General features: G+C 41.6%; 1 protein-coding gene across 1 annotated transcript in view; it reads left to right on the top strand.

Annotated features, from left to right (window-relative positions):
• Nucleotides 1–19,638, top strand: part of LOC144827040 (phospholipase A2 inhibitor and Ly6/PLAUR domain-containing protein-like) — a 67,746-nt gene extending 48,108 nt beyond the window's left edge. The window contains exon 5 of the mRNA XM_078685502.1: nt 19,358–19,638. Within this exon, the coding sequence (XP_078541628.1) occupies nt 19,358–19,488 (131 nt within the window). The 3' untranslated portion in view covers nt 19,489–19,638. The remainder of the gene's footprint in view (nt 1–19,357) is intronic.
• The last annotated feature ends 1,048 nt before the right edge of the window (nt 19,639–20,686 follow it).

The raw sequence follows: 20,686 nt of genomic DNA, 5'->3' as shown, positions 1-20,686 counted from the left end.
GAGAAAACGAGTATCCAGCCACCGCACTGGCATCTTCATGGTGTGTTGCGACAGTGGTCGAAAAAGAGGTTAGCCTACCCACAGAATACCAGGCTTTTGCGGTAGGCTTTAATAAAGCAAAGGCAGAGCTCCTCCCACCACATAGACGATACGACTGCCGTATAGACCTGATCGACGACAGCGTTCTCCCATCTTGCAGGGTGTATGCATTGTCTGAGCCCGAAACGTTACATCTCCGAGCTTACTTAGACAACTACGTCAAGTTGGGGTTCATCCGTCCTTCCAGGTCTCCTGCGGCATCCCCTTTGTTCTTCATATCAAAAGCCAATGGAGATTTAAGAGCTTGCTGTGATTTCAGGATGCTGAACAGAAACACATTCAGGAATAGGTATCCGCTTCCCCTCATTAACGTGCTGTTAGATCAGGTCCGCGAGGCCGTGATATACACAAGACTAGACCTGCGAGGAGCATACCATTTAATGAGGGTCAGGCAAGGGGATGAATGGAAGACAGCCTTCAAAACAAGGTATGGGATGTACGAGTACCTGGTAATGCCGTTCGGGTTGTGCAACGCCCCGGCGGCATTCCAGTACTTCCTGAATGAAGTGTTGTCTGAGTTTTTGGATTTATTTTTTGGATTTATTCGTTATTGTTTATTTGGATGATATCCTCATTTACTCAGACAAAACCCAGGACCATTATCATCATGTGTGTAAAGTCCTAGAGAGACTCCAGAAGCATGCCCTCTTTTGCAAACTGAGCAAGTGTGAGTTCAGTGTGACAGAGGTGGAATTTATAGGGGTAAACCTTAGCCCTAAATGGCTGTGCATGTCTGAACACAAGGTACAAGCCGTGTTGGAATGGCCCACGCCCAAGAACATCAGGGACGTGCAGAGCTTCCTGGGGTTCGCTAACTTTTATAGACGGTTTATCAGCGAATTCTCCACGAAAGTGGTACCCATCACAAGTCTGCTGAAGAAAGAAACCGTGTTTGCTTGGGACTCAGAGGCTGAAAGGGCATTTGAGGTATTAAAGAAAGCGTTCACTATGGCTCTGGTACTGAGACACCCTCACTTGGAGGCGCCATTCATAGTGGAAGTGGATGCATCCGACGTGGCCATAGGCGTTGTTCTTTCCCAAAGGGATAAGGAGACGGGCCGACTGCACCCAGTGGCATACCTGTCCAAGAAACTAGACTCAGCAGAATGCAACTACACCATAGCGGAGAGGGAACTCCTATCCATAAAATAGGCTTTTCAAGAATGGAGACCGTATCTGTTGGGAGCCCGTCATCCGGTCACGGTATATACCGATCACCGGAATCTGCAATACATGCAGTCGGCACGTCATCTCACCCAGCGACAGATGAGGTGGACTCTCTTCTTTGCGGAAAATGATTTGAGCAATACAAGATGTTCCCCTTCACTGTCAGTAATGTTTGCACCCCAATGACTTTCTCAGGTGCAACCTTTGAGGGTCGGGACTCGGTCTGCCAGGCTACACTTTGGAGGTGAGTGGTGATCAGGTGTTTTTAGCTACCAACTCACCAAGGCAGGCTTCTTCAGCTTTTATGCACTTTGGCTATACAGCGAGTCCATTATCTGACTCTTGGAGTGACCTTCTCTGTCAGGAGTGACTGTTATTTAAGTGGGACCCCACCGGCACAGTCCTCACTTTGCTTACCCAAGGTGTGGCAGGTGCAGTCCAGTCTTTGTTGCAGCCTCTCTTTGCTGGGTCCAGGTAAAAGCAGAACAGTCAATCAAAATTTTTTTTATCAAAATGTATTCAATTTTATATTAACAATCATAAAAGTATACCAGCCAACATACATAAAAAAAATCATAAATAATATAATAAAACCTGGTACAAAAAATACAATCATCTAGGTATCTAGAGATAAAAACATCAAGACATAAACACACTAGGATGAAACATAAAATGCATTATAATGACTTTCTCAATTAAGACCAGAGCATTCACAAGAGACAATCTGGTGAGAATGCAGAACTCCCACTAAAAACGGTGTTACATAAAACAAATATTGCTTGTTGAAAAGAGATGCAAACATAAAAAATGCAGGTCCGGCTTGTCTGAAGAGCACAGGGAAGTAAAAGAGGCTTAATAAATGTATGGAACATTAAATCTCTGAGAAATAAGTGCAAAAGTATTACATACATAAAACTTGTTGTTCACATATGCTTAGAGATCAGAGCTTTTGTACAAGGCTTCATTCATAAACATCAGATAATGAAAAATACCCAGACAATAATGGGTCATAAGCATCAATGGTAACTAGACATCCCCGATTGCAAATTTGGTTCTACACTCTGTGCTGACTTGACCATGACATACTGGAGGATCAGATTTCTTGGCTAGTGCTGAGGCCTCTCGCTCTGCTGCTTCTCTGAGCATGAAGGCCTCCTTCAGCCACACCAAACCTTTTTTGACAATGCGGTCAGGATCCAGAAAGAGCTTTGGTCTGCCAAGGTCCTTATGTAGCACAACTATGGGATATACAATATATTGTCCAGACCCATACAGTCCCTGATGATGTGCCTGCTTAGCAATACCTCTCCCTTCACCCATATTGAGAGCCAGAGTAAAAGGGGTTATGACGTATAAAATCTGAATGATAGCCCATACCCAGCCCCTCATGACCTCTCGGGAAGGTATTTTCCACCACCTAGATTTGAGCATTTGTGGCATATCCCCAGAGTTCACAGCCGGCATACACTTAGGGGGCCATTATGATGTTGGGCAGATCTCCACCGTCCAACCGGCGGTGGCGATCCGCCCATCATCTTTGCCCACCTGCACACCATTTACCACCTGCCCTATTACAATGGCGAGGGCCACAGCGGCGGATGGAAAGACCGTCTGCGGTTTTCCGCAGGCAGTCCATTATTACGATTGTCTGCCGTTAGGTCCTGGGCCATATTATGGTAGCCATATTATGATGTTGGCACATTTCGGCCTTTCCATGGCGGCAATGCTGCCATAGTAAGCATGCGGTTTTTGGCTTTGGGTGCCCGTTGGGGGTGCACTTGGGGGGTACCTATGGTACCCCTCTACATTGGCATGCACAAGGTGGCTGGCACCGAGCGGTGCCTGTCATGATGTGCATGCCAATTCATAACATACATATTTGACATTGTGCCAGGTGCTGATCAAAGCACCGCCCGCCACAATGTCAAAAACGCAGGATGCGATCGCCATGGTGGCAGTCGCATCCTAAGGGGCACAGCAGGACTGCCACACCTCTGGTGGTCGGTCCCGTTCAACGTTACGGTGGCGATCAGACTTTGTCTGCCCGTAGTGGATGTCCAACAAATTGTTGTGCTCAATCAGTGAGTCTCTCAAAGATCAACCTCCGGAGCAGTTTAACCTCTGAGTGTACTAGAGGGATTGGCTTGTAACAAGAAGGATCCCCCCTTTTTGAACACAGACTGAGTTGTGCTTACGCATAGAAGATTTAATGTGTGGGTTAGGTAGGTGCCCACAGATGCATCATGGACTGAAACAGATTCCCGGCACCCCATATGGACCAGGGGCCTTGCCCACTAATAGAGAAAGAATAACATACTTAACTTCCTCCCAGAGTATCACTGGTTTTATGGCCCCTGGGATCACAATTCACTGAGGACTACCTATGGTCACAGTCATATAAAGACAAAAAGTTATCATTCCAGGCCTGTGATGGATCTATAAGGGCCTGATGTGAGGACAGCTCCGTGCTAAAAAAGGTTTACGACCCTCCAGTAGGCAGCACTTTGGATAGATAGCAGGAGGCTGTCAGGAACACATGCTGTGAGAGCCCATCATTTGAAGGCTTACTTTTGCACTTAATTATTTTAATCTTTTAATCTTTTTAATATTTTAAACTGACTGCATTGCCTATTATCTACCTCACTTACTCGGTCTGCCGCTGCACTTCGACGATTGTTACGTAGGTCAGTAGGCTTCTCATGTCTCTACCTTACTTTCTGTGTGCCTCTATTTTCTGTGTGGTGAGGTTAGCATTCTAGCCTTTTCCGGTCCAGCCTATTTAACACCATGGTGGGCCGGACGGTCACCTGATATACGTCCGGAAGCTGTCAGGAATGCTCGCTGTCAGAACCGCTCACTCAAGAGCTTACTTTTGCACTTAATTCTTTTAATCTTTCTATTATCTTAAACTGACTGCATTGCCTATTATCTACGTAGGCTACTGGGGATTAGACAACAGAGAATGGCCCTTCTCAGTTGCTAATTTCTTGGGAGCAGCTTGGCCTACACGAAGGCGGAAATCAAAACATGCATCTCAAGTGTAAAGCCAAATATCCTGGGGACCATATCCATGTATTTGTGATATATTACTTTCAGTTCAGAATGTATAAATCTGCGGATTCGGACAAAATATAGAAAATTAAATATTGTGATACATAAATATTGGGTTGGAAATATCATGATACAGAAATATTGTCTGCAAGAATAGTGTTGACAAGTATATTGATTTTAAGAATATCTATGTTGTTAATATCATTTACGAAAATATTAAAGTTAATAATATCATTTTAATAAGTTTGATATATTTTAACATATATTTTAATTGTATATGTAATTGTTTGTATAATTATTGTTAATGTGTTTTGATATATTTTGTAGATTTAATGTGATCATTTTTTGCAATTTTTTTTAACTGGAGTGTGTTATGGGGTTTATTGATGTACAGCTTGGGAAGTACATTACTTATAGTTAATTATTAATGAATTGTTAATTAATATTAATTTTTTAATTGATAATTCTTTATGTTATTTTTATAATATATATTTTTTTTAATTTATCATTCAGGTCCGGCTTGTGGGTTTTGTTGGGGTATAGATTGGGAAGTAAATTAATTATAAGAAGGGCTCCTGGTTTTATGTTATTTATTTCTTCGCCATTTCCGTCTATATTTAACCATATCTATTTTTTGCTAATTTTATCTGTATGTATTCATATTTATTTTGTGGCTTTATCGAAAAATTAAGCTGAAATGTGTATATTTCCACATTTATTTACCCGATAACAATGGAGTCATGCTTGAATGTCTGCCAGGTTTCATTGCTGTGCACACCCACAAAAGATAAACCAATGCACTTATATGAAAATATGCAAATTTCAGTATCAGCTTTGTGTATCTCTACTGCTGTTAAAGCCTTTAGTGAAATTCCTTTCTTTTTCAACCCCCATATCCATTAGTACACACATCTATCGGTCTTGCAGTCATAGCAGACATTAGTAAAAATGGAAAACAAGCAGAGTTTATTATAAGTAATTAATAAGTATGTATTATTATAATTAATTATACAAATTGTAAATTATTTGTTTTGTTTTTGGTGATTAATTTCTAATAATTATTTGATTGATAATCAAATATGTAACTTGTGTAATTAAGATATTGTTTAAGTTATATATTAGGTGCGAGTTATTGCATTTGTAAGGGTAAAGAGTGGAAAGTTAATTACATTCAATTCATGTATTTTTAGTTAACTATTATTCATTGTTTTATTCATAATAATGTAAATTATGCAATAAAGATTGTTAACATACTTATATGCACTGCTGCTTTTGCAGCTACATCTACTGCACTGTTTCCTTTAACCTGAATGCCTTCACTTTTTTGGGGTGTGATGTGTGGCTCATGGACCATAGGAAGACATTGCTTGTTTACGATCCCATTTTATTGTATTTATTTTATGTTCAAAATTATTATAATAATAATGTATATTTCTTTGTGTTATAGGTTTTCCTATGGTAATGAATAGTTGTGATTTTCACAACACAATAATGAATCCTAATTACTTACTATATTAATTATTAATTATTTAATGCTTTGTTAATCTACTTATGTGTTTACATATTTTTTTTTCAAATATAGTGATACGATTTAGTTCAGTTTTTGGAGTATAATCTGGAAATGTGTGTGTCATGTTTTTAACACAGCATATTCATAACTTGATATTAATTGATTAATAAGTGGATTATGCATATTTGTGAAAATAATGTTTCCATGTCCAACACATTACGTTAAAATATTTAAAATGATTTAATGATTGGAATTGCTGTTGATTTGTTTTAATGTTTTATAATTTCAAAAATATTTATTTCATTTTTATTTTGGGATGTTGGTGTTCTTGTAGAACTGGGCAGGAAAAATGTATTTTTAAAATAAATGCAAATTTATATAAATTGAACAATTAATTAATTGTGGCAATTTTTAACTGTGTTTTTTATTTATTATATTTACATTTTTAACTTATTGAATAATGCAATTATACATTCAATATCAAAGTCATTTTACGTTGTTATTGTGGATTCCAGGGTGATTCAAGGAATGGATGGGAAGTTTTTTTCGATAAATCAGTAAATTGTGATTAATTAGGAATTACAATTTTAAAATTTTAAAATTGTTAATTATTGCATTTGTTCTAAAAGAATGCTTACAATATCATTACTAGCATCATTTTTTAAAATTATTTTCTTGTATTACTATAGATGTGCAGGTTTTTTAGGTGGGGTGAGGGATATAGTTTATAAAAAATTGTTTGTATAATGATTTGAACTGTTTTTTGAAATACTGTTATATTTTTCAATAGTTTTTTTTTTAAATCACTTTTTTCAAATGTTAATGCAAGTTATTTCCAATGTTTGTTGGAGAAAGCTGTGAATAGTTCATCTTCACTCCCCTGCCCCCAACAAAGGCTTTATTGTTTATAAAAGCCACCTTTCTATCTCAATTCTAGAAGAATGTAGTACTTCTGATCTAGAATTGATGATTTTTAAGATTAATATGTCAAATAACATAGGTCGCAAGGGAGCTTTAGTCTATCGCCCCCCTGGTCCCTGTGCAAATTTCTCCATTACTCTGTTGGAAACTCTGGCCGCACACATAGATCCTGGAAGTGAATTCCTACTCCTTGGGGATTTCAATGTCCATAGTGAGTTGAAGGAGTGTGGTGATGCACAGGCATTATTGACAGATCTTGCTTTACTTGGTCTTACACAGAAAAACATAGGCCCAATGCATCAGGCAGGGGTCTTATTTTTTCGAATACTTCAAACATCAACTGCTTCACTCCTACCCAGGTAAAATGGACAGACCATTTTATCATGGAATTTAATACACTAAATCTAGGTAAAGCTCTCCCTCGATCTGTAGCATTGCCTAATACAAGGAGACAATGGCACAAGGTAACCTCTGAAGCTTTTCAAGAGGAGTTTGTTGAGCCATCTCTTAATCCTACAGAGGGAGTTGATGTGGCAGTGACTAAATACGATCACGCCATTCGTACGGCAGTAGATACTATTGCCCCTGTGAGAGTGTTTCCTCCACGTCCTGCACATAAACAGGACGTGTGGTTTTTGGAATATCTACGCTCCTTAAAACAGGCCGCCAGAAAACTGGAAAAGGTCTGGAGAACATCACACAGAGTGGATGACAGAAAAGATTACTGGTCTGCTCTTACTTTGTATCATAAGGCTATTCGGACCGCTCGTAAGAACCACATTGCGTCCCTTCTTTCAGCCGCAGGTAATGCTCCCAGGGCACTAGACCAAATTCTTCAATCCTTTGTGAAACCAGTAGCATGTGAGAGTGTAGAACTTTCCTCACAACAGCTATGCGATGAAATATCGCAATTTTTTACAACGAAGATAGATAAAATCTATGATACCATCGTCAATACCAACCGGCTTTCTATGGGAGAAACATCATCCCCATTAGCCGAAGAAGAAACATGCTCAGCCACTCTCAGTGCATTCCCTCCTATTTCGTTGGACGAGGTGCAATGCCTGGTGAGTCAAACCAAGAGTGGTAGCCCTTTGGACTCTATTCCAGATAAAATGATGCCGATGGTGATTAAGACACTGGACACAGCGATTCAGCGCCTGGTGAATCTATCACTGACTGAAGGGCGAGTGCCCATGGCATGGAAAAAGGCATCGGTAAGACCTATCAGGAAGAATACGACAATCCCTTGGACGGATTTGTCTAATCTTAGACCGATATCCCTACTTCCATTCATGGGAAAACTCACTGAAAGACATGTAAATAAGCATCTTTTGAGCTATATCGAACAGGCTGGCAGTCTAGATCATTCCCAATTCGGCTTTAGGCCGAAGCATAGTACTGAGTCGGCACTACTGTAAGTAACGGATGATCTACACATGTACCAGGACAGGGGTCATGCAGTAGTCCTGGTGCTGTTAGATCTGTCGGCAGCGTTCGACACTATATCCCATAAGATTCTGCTCGAACGACTTGCTAAAATCGGTCTTGTGAGTACAGCACTGGCCTGGTTAAGAAGTTTCCTATCTAACCGGACTCAATCGGTTAGTATGGATACATTTCGTTCGGTGGAAACTGAGATTACCAAGGGGGTGCCACAGGGCTCTTGTTTGAGCCCAATTCTTTTCAACATCTATGTGGCCCCCCTGGCTAAAATCTTGAGAAAGTTTGGTTTCATCCCGGTATCATACGCGGATGATACCCAGCTCCTGTTTCCTTTCAAAATCCTTACCGACGAAGTGAAAACTTCCTTTTGCAGTGGCATGAAGGCGGTAGCAAATTGGATGACTTCTAATTGCCTACAGTGCAACGTAGGTAAAACGGAGGTTGTACTTTTTGGGAAAGCAAAGATTTTATGGACACTGGACTGGTGGCCGCAAGATCTTGGCCCGGTCCCTGACCCTAAATTGGTTGTGAAGAATCTAGGAGTGCATTTGGATTGTGAACTCTCTTTTAAGCAGCACTGTAACATCACAGTGGGTTCCTGCTTCCATGTTATCGGAATGTTGCGAAAGGTCTGCCCCCTGTTACCGGACTTCACCAGAAAAACCTTGGTGCAAGCTTTGATACTTAGTCGTTTTGACTATTGTAACGGCCTTTTGCTGTCAGCCAATGATGGAGTACTAGCCAAACTGCAGATGATTCAAAATACTGCTGCCAGGCTGGTATTAAATGCCCCCCCCAGAACACCGTCGAAACCTCTCTTGGATAAATTGCATTGGCTCTCAGTCCGCAACAGGGTAAAATGTAAGACCTGTTGTTTAATACATAAGAGCTTAAACAGTCTAGGGCCATCACATTGGAGAGATAAATTCATTCCATATAACCCAGTTCGGTCCCTTAGGTCCAGCAACCAGCTTCTCCTGAGAGTGCCTGCTGTGAGAAAGGCCAGACAGGATGGCAAAGCCTTATCTGTAGTTGGTCCTATTTTATGGAATAAGCTTCCCCTTGAACTGAGGCAATGTTCTGATCATCTAAGCTTCAGAAAGAAGCTTAAAACCTTCCTTTTTCAGAAGTAACTTGCTATCCATTGACCGCTTGATCATGCTTCAGGTGTTATGGGCGCAGAGATACTCCGGTGGGAGTGATTCAAGCGCGTTATAAACCTGCAAATAAATAAATAAAATAAATAAAAATAAATGCCTTTTCCCATATTTCTGTTAGACTGAAGTTAGAATAGTAAATTTAACACAATCCTTCCAATATTCCCACAGTTTCATTAAGATTTACGTTTGAAAAGTTAGAAAAGTAAACCCCAACCCCAAATATAACCAATTTCCCTCTAATATTAGTTAGACTAGAGGTTAGAATATTATTTCTGCCCCTCCTAATCTATGCATTTTCTCCTGTTTGCTATTTTTTGATAAAAATGATATTAGAAAAGTAAATTGAACCTTTTATCTCCCAGTGTATGCACCTTACCTAGTGTGAGTTAAGCTGGAATTAGTATAGTAAATATAACCTCTCCAATGGCTGCACTTTCTCTAATGTTTCTTAGACTAGAGCTAGAATAGAAAAGCTGACACTCTCCAACCCTTCACGTTTATAATAGTAAATGTAGCCCTTTCAATATATGCACTTTTCCCTATATTTGTTAGCCTGGAGTTGGCGTAGTAAATAAGCCCCCTGTTTCCCCATTTTTGCAGGTTCCCAAATTTTTGTTGGACTGGAGTAAGAATAGTAAATCTGACCCCTCCATCCATGTATCACTTTCACCATTTTATTATTTGTTGGACACAATTTAAATCATAAATCTATATGTTTCCTGCCCTCACAATGTTTGCACTTTCCCCAGTGTTTTAGGGTGTTTTTTTAAATAAATGTTTCCATTTCTCTTTTTTTTATTATTCTAGAGTAGAGTTTTATTACTATATGTTATTGCATCCTGGAAATTTCTGATAATTTGAATATATTTAAAATTATATTTTTTTAACTATTGTACTTTTTTTCATTAGTTTTGTATCAGGCTTTGTTTGAAAACAATTGTTGAGGTTTTAAGTAGTCTAAATATGATGTTTACATATTTTCAAATATTATTTATATTGCTTTAATAATTGTAAAACATAGTTTTATACTTTTTACAATGATATATTTTATTATAAAAAATAAAAAATATATATTTTTAGGAATTTGTTTTATTAATATAATTCATGTAATTTAATTTCTAATGTATTATTTTTTATACCATTATGTTAACTCTATTTTTAATAATAATGTATTATTTATTGTTTTATATTTGACACACATGTAAAATTGAAGAAAGAAACATTTTTGTGCCCCAATATTTTTGTCGTCCTTATAATGCCATGTAGCTGTTTTCTAACCTTTTCCACCCCACCTTGTTAATCACCAAATACGAACTGTCTTCTGCCCCATTTAACCTGTAAATAGCATCTGTGTTGCTTATCCTGTTCCTTCTAAGATTTGCACACGTATAACGTCATCAATAGAAGTCAGGCTGCACAGTAGAATCATCGAGAAAAAAAGAAGAAGAAATTAAGATAACATCGATGTGAGGCAGGTACACTTGTGTTCCTAAATAAGAGCGGCCAGCCCAAGTGTGCATGCAAGCGTGTCCCTCAGGTTCTGATATGGGGTCAAATCAAGTACAAATACAACAATCAAAAGGATAATGCAAATTCAAGGATTACCTGAGGTTGGTGGTTGTGGCCTTCGGCTTGTGATTTCTTATTCAGGCTGACTTAGACCATTCTTGCATTTACCCTACATGCCTGAGGTCTGAGAAATTGCTGTTGGGCATCAGCCGCCTTTGCTTAGGCATAGGTACAGTCCATCGGGTCTGGTGGTACACATTCAATCCTCAATCCCACAGGACTTCTTGGCTCCTACTGTTGCCTTGGGACTTTTTCCAGGACCCTTCGCCAGCACTCCTCTCAATCAGGCAAACAGCTCAAATGTATGAGGCTCAAGACTCAACAGGCATGGTATTTGGGAAATGTGGAATCAGAAGTGTGGAGGGATTGGTAAAAAAATGTCTCCATCCTCTGACTGCCCTGTTTGCTGTCCCCATTCTCTTCTTCTATTGCATACCAACAAGCTGATCCAAGCGAATGTGAGTTCCATGATCTTCAGATATATGTTTGAAGTCGGATCATATATGAATATGGAAAATAAAGGGAACAAAGGTGCATATTTATGAGGAAGTAAGAAAGTGCGGCGTTATCCTCCTTGGCTTAACACTGAGATTTCCCACTTCCAAAACACAGGGGTGCACCATATTCGCAAGGATACAGTGCATCGTTTCCACCTGTGCTGGTGCTAATTTTAGCTGCTAAGTGCCAATGCAGACACCCTTGCACTGTAGTGCAAGGGTGACTATGTTGTAAGGGAAGATTGTTTATGTGTAGGAAGGTGTTCCTTCCCGCACATAAATAATCTTAAATGTCAGTCTTTTTCTTGATTGTTTATGTACAGGAAGGGTCTCCTTCCTGCACATAAACAATCAATGGCCTTTTGCTGTTTCTATGTGTGCTGCACAATGCAGCTCACATTGAAACAGCAAACATGAAGAGAAATTAAATTAAACATTTCTCCTCATTGTGCCAGGGTAAGACAGGTTTTTCATGGTCTTAATTTTGGTGCTGCCTCACATTTACGTCACCATTGTAAATATGAGGCAGATTCAAAATCAATGGGTGTTGTGGTGGAAGACCTACAGCAACAACCATTGCCCACCCCTTTCATGCTAGGTATAGCGGAAAGGGTGCCCTAATTAGAAGGCAGTGTTAAGCCACGTTAAGTGGGTTTATGCTGCCTTATGAATAAGGTGCAGCCTCTATTGTCACCACAAAGTCAGAAAAAGTGATGTTATGGTGGCAATGGAGGCTTGTAAATATGCCCGAAGAGTGGTCATTGGAAGGCATCATGAAATGAAATGAAAATGAAATGAAAAACAATTTTTAACGCGCAACTAAGCCCAGATGGGCGTCAAGGCGCCTAACCAAATAATACCAGATAACAGAGACTAATCCTAATTACGGATATGCCCTGACGAAACACCAGGTCTTGAGCGCCTTTTTAAAGGAAGACAGAGAGGGTTGCATCTTAATCTCAAGAGGTAACAAGTTCCATAGTTTGGGAGCAGCGATGGAAAAAGCTCTGTTTCCCCAACGAACCCTTTTGGCACGTGGGACAACCAACAAATTCATCTCTGAAGATCTTAAAGATCTACCAGGCTGGTAGCGGGTCAGCAAGGCACCAAGGGGATCAGAAGAACCCTCTGCCAAAGCTCGATAGACCAGACAAAGGATCTTAAACGAGATCCTGAGATGAATGGGCAGCCAATGAAGGCTCTTTCTGGCCATCGTAGCAGATGAAGCTTTGGGAAGTGCTAAGACAAAACGAGCAGCCGCATTTTGAACCACCTGTAATCGCTGAATGAGCCCCTTGTTGGAGTCTACATAAAGCGCATTACAGTAGTCCAACCGTGAACCTATCAATGCTACTGCCACCTGTTTACGTGCTGAGGGAGAGAGATAGTGAAGAATCCTCCTGAGAATCTTTAATACTCCCCAGCAGGTGGCCACCGTACGGTTGATCTGCAGAGTCATGGATAAAGAGGTGTCAAAGATAACCCCCAGATTTCTTGCCGACTGGGAGGGAGATGGACAGGTTCCCAGTGAGGCCGGCCACCACTCATCCGACCAAATATCCTGGTCCTTGCCAAAGACCAGGATCTCCGTTTTATCGCCATTCAACTTCAGGGAATTCTGAAGCATCCAGTCAGAGACTGACTGCATACAGATCCTGAAGTTGGTGGCAGATGATGAAACTGAGTGGGCCAGTGACACCATAATCTGGGTGTCATCGGCGTATGACACCAATTCCATCCCCTGAGATTTTACTAGCCTTGCAAGGGGGGCGACATAAATGTTAAATAGGGTCGGACTAAGAGCCGACCCTTGTGGCACCCCACATTGCAAGGACATAGCAGGGGAAAGGAACTCACCAAGCTTGACTCTTTGCTCCCTGTGCTGTAAAAAGGAGTGCAGGAGGTTCAGAGCCATGCCGGAGATCCCTGCCTCCCTCAACCGAGATGTAAGCGTTGATGGAGACAGGGTGTCAAACGCCGCTGTGAGGTCCAGTAGCACCAATACAGTAGTTTGGCCAGCATCCACCTTCCTACGGATGTTATTTGCCACCATAGTCAGAGCCGTCTCAGTACTATGCGCCTTTCGGAACCCATGCTGGGAGCTGTCAAGATACCCAGATGAGTCCAGGAAGGCGGTAAGATGGCCGTTGAGGTGTGTCTCAAGAATCTTAGCAGGAGCGGGTAACAGTGAGATAGGTCTGAAATTTTTCAACTGTTCCGGGTCTAGCGTGGGCTTCTTGAGTAGAGGCTTTACTATCGCCTTCTTCCATATTAAGGGGAAGGTACCTTGGGTTATAGCACCATTCATAACTTCCAGGAGTGGCGGGAGCAATATCGCTCTGCATTCCTTCAATATCCTCAAAGGGCAAGGGTCTAGAGGTGATGAGGATTTGACCCTATCGAGTAGAAGCTCAAGTTCTTCTCGAGTAAGTGGTGGAAAGACCGTTAGACTATCCAAGTGGTCTCTAGTCCAGGCTTCTAATTTGTTCAGGGTTTGGAGTGAGGAGTCGGCTAGGGACTTTCTCTGAGTTTCCAGCGCAAGATAGATGTCCTCAATTTTCTTGTGGAAGAACTCTGATATGTTATTGCAGAGCTCCTGCGAGCCCACAACTGGATCCGGGACCTGTAGGGAGCAGAGGGAGTCTACAATCTTGAAAAGCTCCCTGGAGGAAGTAAGGGAGGTAATAAGATTCGAGAAGTACTGCTGCTTTTCCCTGATAACACTAGATTTGTAATCGGCAAGCAGTCCCATATGTAATTCCCTTTCAATAGGATCCCATGCTTTCCTCCATTTTCTTTCCTGTCTTCTACAGCCTTGTCGAAGACACCATCATCATCATCATCATCACCATGCACCCATATTAGAGCCATTATTGGCAGTCAGTTGGTTTGCATCCCACAGCAGATATCAACCAGGGAGTTGGGCATTGCCTGGGAAGTCTATATGGATAGTTGTGGAGTACTCGCTCGTCACCCTAAAGATCTAACCCCACATGCATCAAACTAAAAACTGGTCGCAAACAGGTATATTCGCAGAATCTGACCCTTTGCGACTAGCATTTTTGCATTTGGGATACATCATGCCAAAAGCAAAAATCGCAATTTAAGTAATGGCAAATTTGTGATTACTTAACTTGCGATTGCATTTAAGGAATTGCAAATTGCGATGCCTGATGATATTTAAAATAGTGATTTTGCTATTAGGGGATGATAATTACGTCAAATGAAACTTGATGGTAATTAGCGAAAACTTTGAAAAATGCACTAAAGTGCATTTTCCCAAGTTCAATATTGCACACACACATGATCTTGGGGCATTTGTGTGCGCAACATGGGTTCACTTAGCATGTTCAGGGGTGCTACAGGGTGTCATCTTGGAACCCTTGTACCTTTGAAATTTCTTGCACAATTTGCAAGTACATATTGGGTCCTCGCAAATTGCGCATGCAATTACCATTCATTCCTATGGGCGTCTAGACACACAGGAATGAATGGAGGCAATTCCTTAATTGCGACTTGCAATTTACGAGTCGCAATTAAGGAATTTGTAGGTCTCGCTAATTTATTTGCAATCCCTACATGCACAGCCAATAGCAAATCTTTAGTTGTGATTCCTTAATAATCGCAATTAAAGATTCGCTATTGGCTATTTTGATGCATGTGGGGGCTAGACTGTTGCACTGGATTGCCTCCATCAGCCATGTACTCTTTGGACAGCGTATTAGATGGGCAGCTTAGAAGTAGGAGGTCCGTTAGAAATAAAGGTGACTCCCCACTACTAGGGTAAATAATCCTTCAATTCACATCACCCTGAATATGAAAGATGCAATTGCATTTTCAGGACCATTGTAAGCGAGGGATAGCATAGCATGTTAACAGTGGTATCCATGCTTCGAAGGGGCCTGCACAGCTCCTGCCAAATACACTTCTTTAAAATAACAGGGCAGGCCTAGTCATTCATGACAAAGAAAAATGGGTGGGCGGTAAACTCCGCTCTTCCGGTTTGTCTGAGGTCATGGTTCTGGCATTGCAGTAGGTGCTTGGGGTTTGTTCAAGGTAGGTCAGAGAGTGTCTGAGGAGCATGGGTTTTGAAGCCGGAGGGGCTGAGGAAATGGGAGCTTGTATATGGTGAGTACAATGATTTGAGGTCTTCTTCCTAGACTCACTTGATACAAGCTCTCATATCATAAGCCCCTCTTGGATCCCAGAAACCAGACCTGTGCTCAACTAAACTAACCGGATACAAGTTCTCAGGTCCTCAGGCACTCAGGCTGGAAACCCTCAACTTCTCTGACACTCTCTGAGCTACTGTTACGCTTCCCCTAATAGGGAGGGGCCAAGTTCCACAGAAGCGAAGACGAAAGTCCTCCACACTTCCAAAAAGCAACAAAAAGAGTGGGATATATACACACTCAATGCCAACTGCTCCCAAAAAGTGTGGGGGGAATAATCCGAGGAGTGTATCAACTCTCCCCCAGCTGGATGTTGTAGCTACAGACTTGGAAACAGGAGAAGGCTGCAAAGAATACACAGTGCTTCTAAACTACAATGAAACAACAAGAATTATATACATGTGTTCAACATGAAGTTCTACTTACCCCACGATAGTGAGAGTCAGACCTTGAATGAAGTGTCACCAGGAAACTCCAGAGAGGAAAAAACGCCAGGGAAGTTATGTACCCCGACAGCAGCAGCGGACTCACACAGAAAAGGGGCTACAGCAAGAATGTGGGAGGATAGGATGTTTCACACGGCTTCCAGAGCAACAGAAGTGAAATAAACACTCACTACCAGGGGAATTCCTACCAGCTCATGCACCAAAGATAGAGCGGGAAGGAATCGTACTAGATTATAAGTTGAGCAAACCACGCCTGGCTCATAAGCAAAAGACAGAGCAGAACGGGTGTGCCTAAACCACATCCGGCTCTTAAGCTAAAGACAGAGCGGAACGGGTGTACACAAAACACAAACACGAATGAGAAGCTTCGCCCTACTCTTAGGCTAAAGACAGAGTGGTACGGGGCTCTCAAATAGACAGAATGTTACGGACTCACTCAAGACAAGAGGAAGTGCTGTCCGGCTCGTAAACTAAAGACGGAGCAGAACAAGCACCTCACTAAACATACACACACGATATGACAACACTCACGAACACAGTGGAATGCCAGGTAAAGATAAGAGAGTCGTAACTCAGAATAAGGTGAAACCCGGAATTGAAGAATTGCGGGGTCAAGACACGCCACCCCTCGCGAGAGGGAGAGGGTGTGTACAAACGGAGAAAACAATCTAGTCAAACGTTGGGCAGGGCGCAGTCAGGGGAAATAGGGAATAGACAACAAGGTACAGAGATTCTATCCCAAAACGAAGGCCAGGAATCAATATCGTGAACTTGAACAGGAAGAAATCGGGAAACAAAGACTCCGGTAGCTTCCACGAAGCACGAAGAGCGAACGCTAGGTAAAGGGGGCGTGGTCACATCAGAATCAGTAAGCCAAGCGCAGGTTCACCTAAGAGATGTCCTTTTCACTGCATGTCAGGGAACTTCTCAAAAGACCACCCCTAACAGCTACCTGGAACAAACTCTAAGCTCCTCATGCAATTCAGACTCTCTTAGCTTTCCAGGCTCCATGTATAAGCCAGGAACTCCCCTTGAAAATGAAGAAAATGTTGATTCACCCCCAAAAAAAACCTTTATTCCTAATTCATCAGAGAAAGAGACACTTGGGCTACCTGTTGTCCAAGGAGATGGTTTGCATATCTGGGTACAGTGTTTTCAGATTTAAATTGTGGTTCCACAAGTTCTGGTCACTGTAGGAATCTCTAATATGTAAAGCACAATACTTTTCTTGGAAGAAAGTATAATCTTGAAAATGTTTTACAGCTTGCTTCAATAGTTTATTAAATTGTGTGTACATGTCATGTAAATAGCTACATACATGTTCATTCTTTATGTGTTCATCTTTAGCACAGCATTAGCCAGTCACTAGATACATCAACATACTTATAATTGACAATGGTTTTCAGTATGTTTCATTGTTTTGCGAACCTTATGAGCAAAGAGGGGATGTGAGAGTCAAAATCTGTATTTAAAAACAAGAATTCTTCTCTACATCACATGTTGCTTCTGTCTATTTGGTCTTGCAGTGATTACCTCTTCTCTGGTTATGTTATGTTATGTGTATTTGTAATGCACACTCTTAATCGTGAGGGTATACTGATGCTGAGCATGCTTGTGTGCCTAGCTCTGCCTATGGTTTACACGCCATCTCCTCCACTCTTCCTGCTTCTGACGTTTTCCATTCCTTCCGTCAAGTTTATGAACCTGATGTATAAGAAGTATTATAATACAGGGGACTCTACGATCCCTATATAAATGCCAGTCTCTAATTTCTTTATAATCGGCAACTTGTAACGCACCCAGTAGCCAATATTAAAGATGTTAAAGCTCAGCTGTATTACAGTTCAGTTCTGACCTCACAATGCCTGCTCCCAGAGTCAGCAACCGAGGTGAAAGGTAGGTCAGGTGACAGAGCAGCTGTTTAAAGCAACGCAAATGAAATGTTATAGTAAGTTAGAATTGTTCTGCAAGTTTTTACACATTTCGAGCTACTGCAACTTTAAATAAAAAATTGATATGTATTGCACTAATATCGATTTGCAACAAATATCTTACAGTTTTTTATGTGTTTAATTCTGCACTAGAGGTACTATTTGTATTCTTAATGTTGCAACCATTCTCTCTGTTTCATATTAAAGAGCCATCCACCAACGTAAATGGTTTGGGAAAAAAGGTGATGGTGTGCCCATGTATTATATGGAATAAAGTAGCCCCTTGCGTACGTGATAACAATTTTGCAAGTCAACTCGGAGTTTCATACCTTATAAAGGGACTCCTCCTTCTACATCGCTCCTCTTTATGGTTATGGAACTTCTTGGTGACTTTAAATTTCCTTATAATATGAAACAGGGGTAATTCATCCCTTATATTGCAGCTTTGTCAAAAAAGGCAGATGTTCTGTCCGCCCTCCCCTGAATTATGTTTTCCTACCTGAGGGTGGAATATGGTAATACCAGCTCTGGTATGGGTTACTCCTTTGTAGTAGATTGAACATCACCTTCACCAGTGTTCCTGCTGTGCAAGGCCGCCACAGTCGTCATGGAGATCTCACAAAGGCAACAGGAAACTCCACCCATGAGGTGGTTTGAATGTGGGGTCTGGAAACTTAACCAGAGTTTAGGAGAGCATGGCCAGGACCAGCATTTGTGATGGCATTTCCTCCATGCTGCTATGGCATGGTAGACCTGTGCTGCTGACTTTTCCCCTAAGGTGCACCCACCAAGGACCAGACCGGCATATTTCAGATTGTTCAGCCCTTCCGCTGCATGTCAGGTGGAGGCGATGCTGACAGCACATAGACAGATTTGAGGGTGGCCCCTCAAATGTTACATCCATCAGCCCGCCCAATCCTCTGGCAGTTTTATGCCTGTGCCCAATCTCTTTATCATCATTGCTCATCTCTTTTTCTGTCCAACGTAACCCTCTTCTTCCTTCATCCAGTGTTCACTGATCTCCTTCTTGTCTCAAGCTATCTCTTATCCCTCGAGTTCATCCTCATTCTCACAGGTCCTGTGGTGGCCACATTCAAGGCTCTTCTGCTATCTCTACTCCATTGATTCTCAGCCTCTTTCTGTGTTTCCTTCATCCTGTGATTACTGATCTCTTTCTTCCATCCTTCTTGTCTCAAGCTATCTCCCATCTCCTTCAAGTTCTCAAATTCTCAGAGACTCTGCAGTGGCCTAATTAGCACTCTATCTGCCTTGTCTGCTCCGTTGATCCCCGCCTCCTTCCATTCCATCTTTCTATTCTTCCTTCATCCTATGAAACACCTGGATCTAACAGTCCTCTTCACTTCTGTGTCTTATCTTTTCTTCTGCAGGTGAAGCTGCGAAACAGTCCAGCGAGTTTGGATGCGTAACCAAAACTCTCTGTAGAAAAGGCACTTTCCAATTTCAAAGTGTACAGGTGCTGGATTACGATTTGAAGTGTTTACCTGCCATCAAAGTTTGAGACCACCTTCCGCACCATCAACAGGTGCCAGCCGAGTGTGTCTTATAACATCCAGTACACATGTATATGTAAGTGCTTGGCTGGAAACCTGCCACTTCATGCTTAGACATTAGCTGATTCTAGTGCCACAGACCCCCTTAAACTACATCACAGCCCTTATCTCCTCCGTGACCTCTCAGAGCAGCTCCGGTGACTTCCAAGCAGCTTCTTTGCGACAGACCTTACCAGACTCTACCAGTTCCCACCGACCCCTTCCGGCATCATCCGCCACACCTGGGTTGACAACATCTGTGCACAAGGACAAGGATTCAGCTGTTCATATGAGGTTTACCCCAGGAATGAGCTGGAGTTCTCTGTCCCAAAAACTTTAAATGATAACATGTAGATTTGCATGACACTGCAAAGTAAACAAAATTAATAAATATTCATTTAAACTAATGGAACTTTGACTCTGTATTTATGGACATTTAATACAATTTTTAGAGGGAATCCTGACAAAAAGAAATAAGGCATCCCAGTGGTTACTTATTGCCTGTTGATATCGATGTCTAAGACGCAAAATCGAAGGAGTGTCTGCCCTGGTATTGAGTGCATCGTGAAGGCTGCAGGTTTGTGAATGAACCGCTCTCTGTGACGTGCATGAGTAATGTAATGTAAACCAAATTTATAAAGCGTAAACTAATGCCCAGGTGCATCTAAGTTCCTATATGAAGGAAAGAATACTTGCATACAGCAAGTAACCCTGGCATTCACTATGACCAGATAGGCGGTGCCCGGAAGCAATGCTCAGCAACCTTGTTCATTCAGCATCAAGCAACACCCATTCGATAGTAACTCAAAAACGGGCGTGATCATGGCTGCTGGAGTTCCTTTCATGTGGCAAGACAGATTCGCTATTGAACCATTACATGCTCCATGCAAAAAATATCTTGGCACATGAGAGAACAGCTTAAAGGTTTCTTGCACTTTATACCACCAAGAAACACTTCTCGGTCCCCACTCCAGCATTGGAATCTATATGGTAAATCCCAGGATTTTTTAATGTATTCTTTACCCACTTTTTCATATCTGCCTGCCTGCCTTTGCTCAAGGCAATAGTGAAATTGAAACATTGTGATCGTGATAGTGATATGGCTGTGAATTAGCCATTCTGTTGATGGTGATTTCGCCACTTTGAATGGTAGCCTGTGCAGTGTTT

The sequence above is a fragment of the Lissotriton helveticus genome, chromosome 4_1, assembly GCF_964261635.1.
Source record: "Lissotriton helveticus chromosome 4_1, aLisHel1.1, whole genome shotgun sequence".
Taxonomy (NCBI): Eukaryota; Metazoa; Chordata; class Amphibia; order Caudata; family Salamandridae; genus Lissotriton; species Lissotriton helveticus.
Note: the sequence above shows the minus strand (reverse complement) of the source record. Positions and strands in the feature narration are given on the sequence as shown.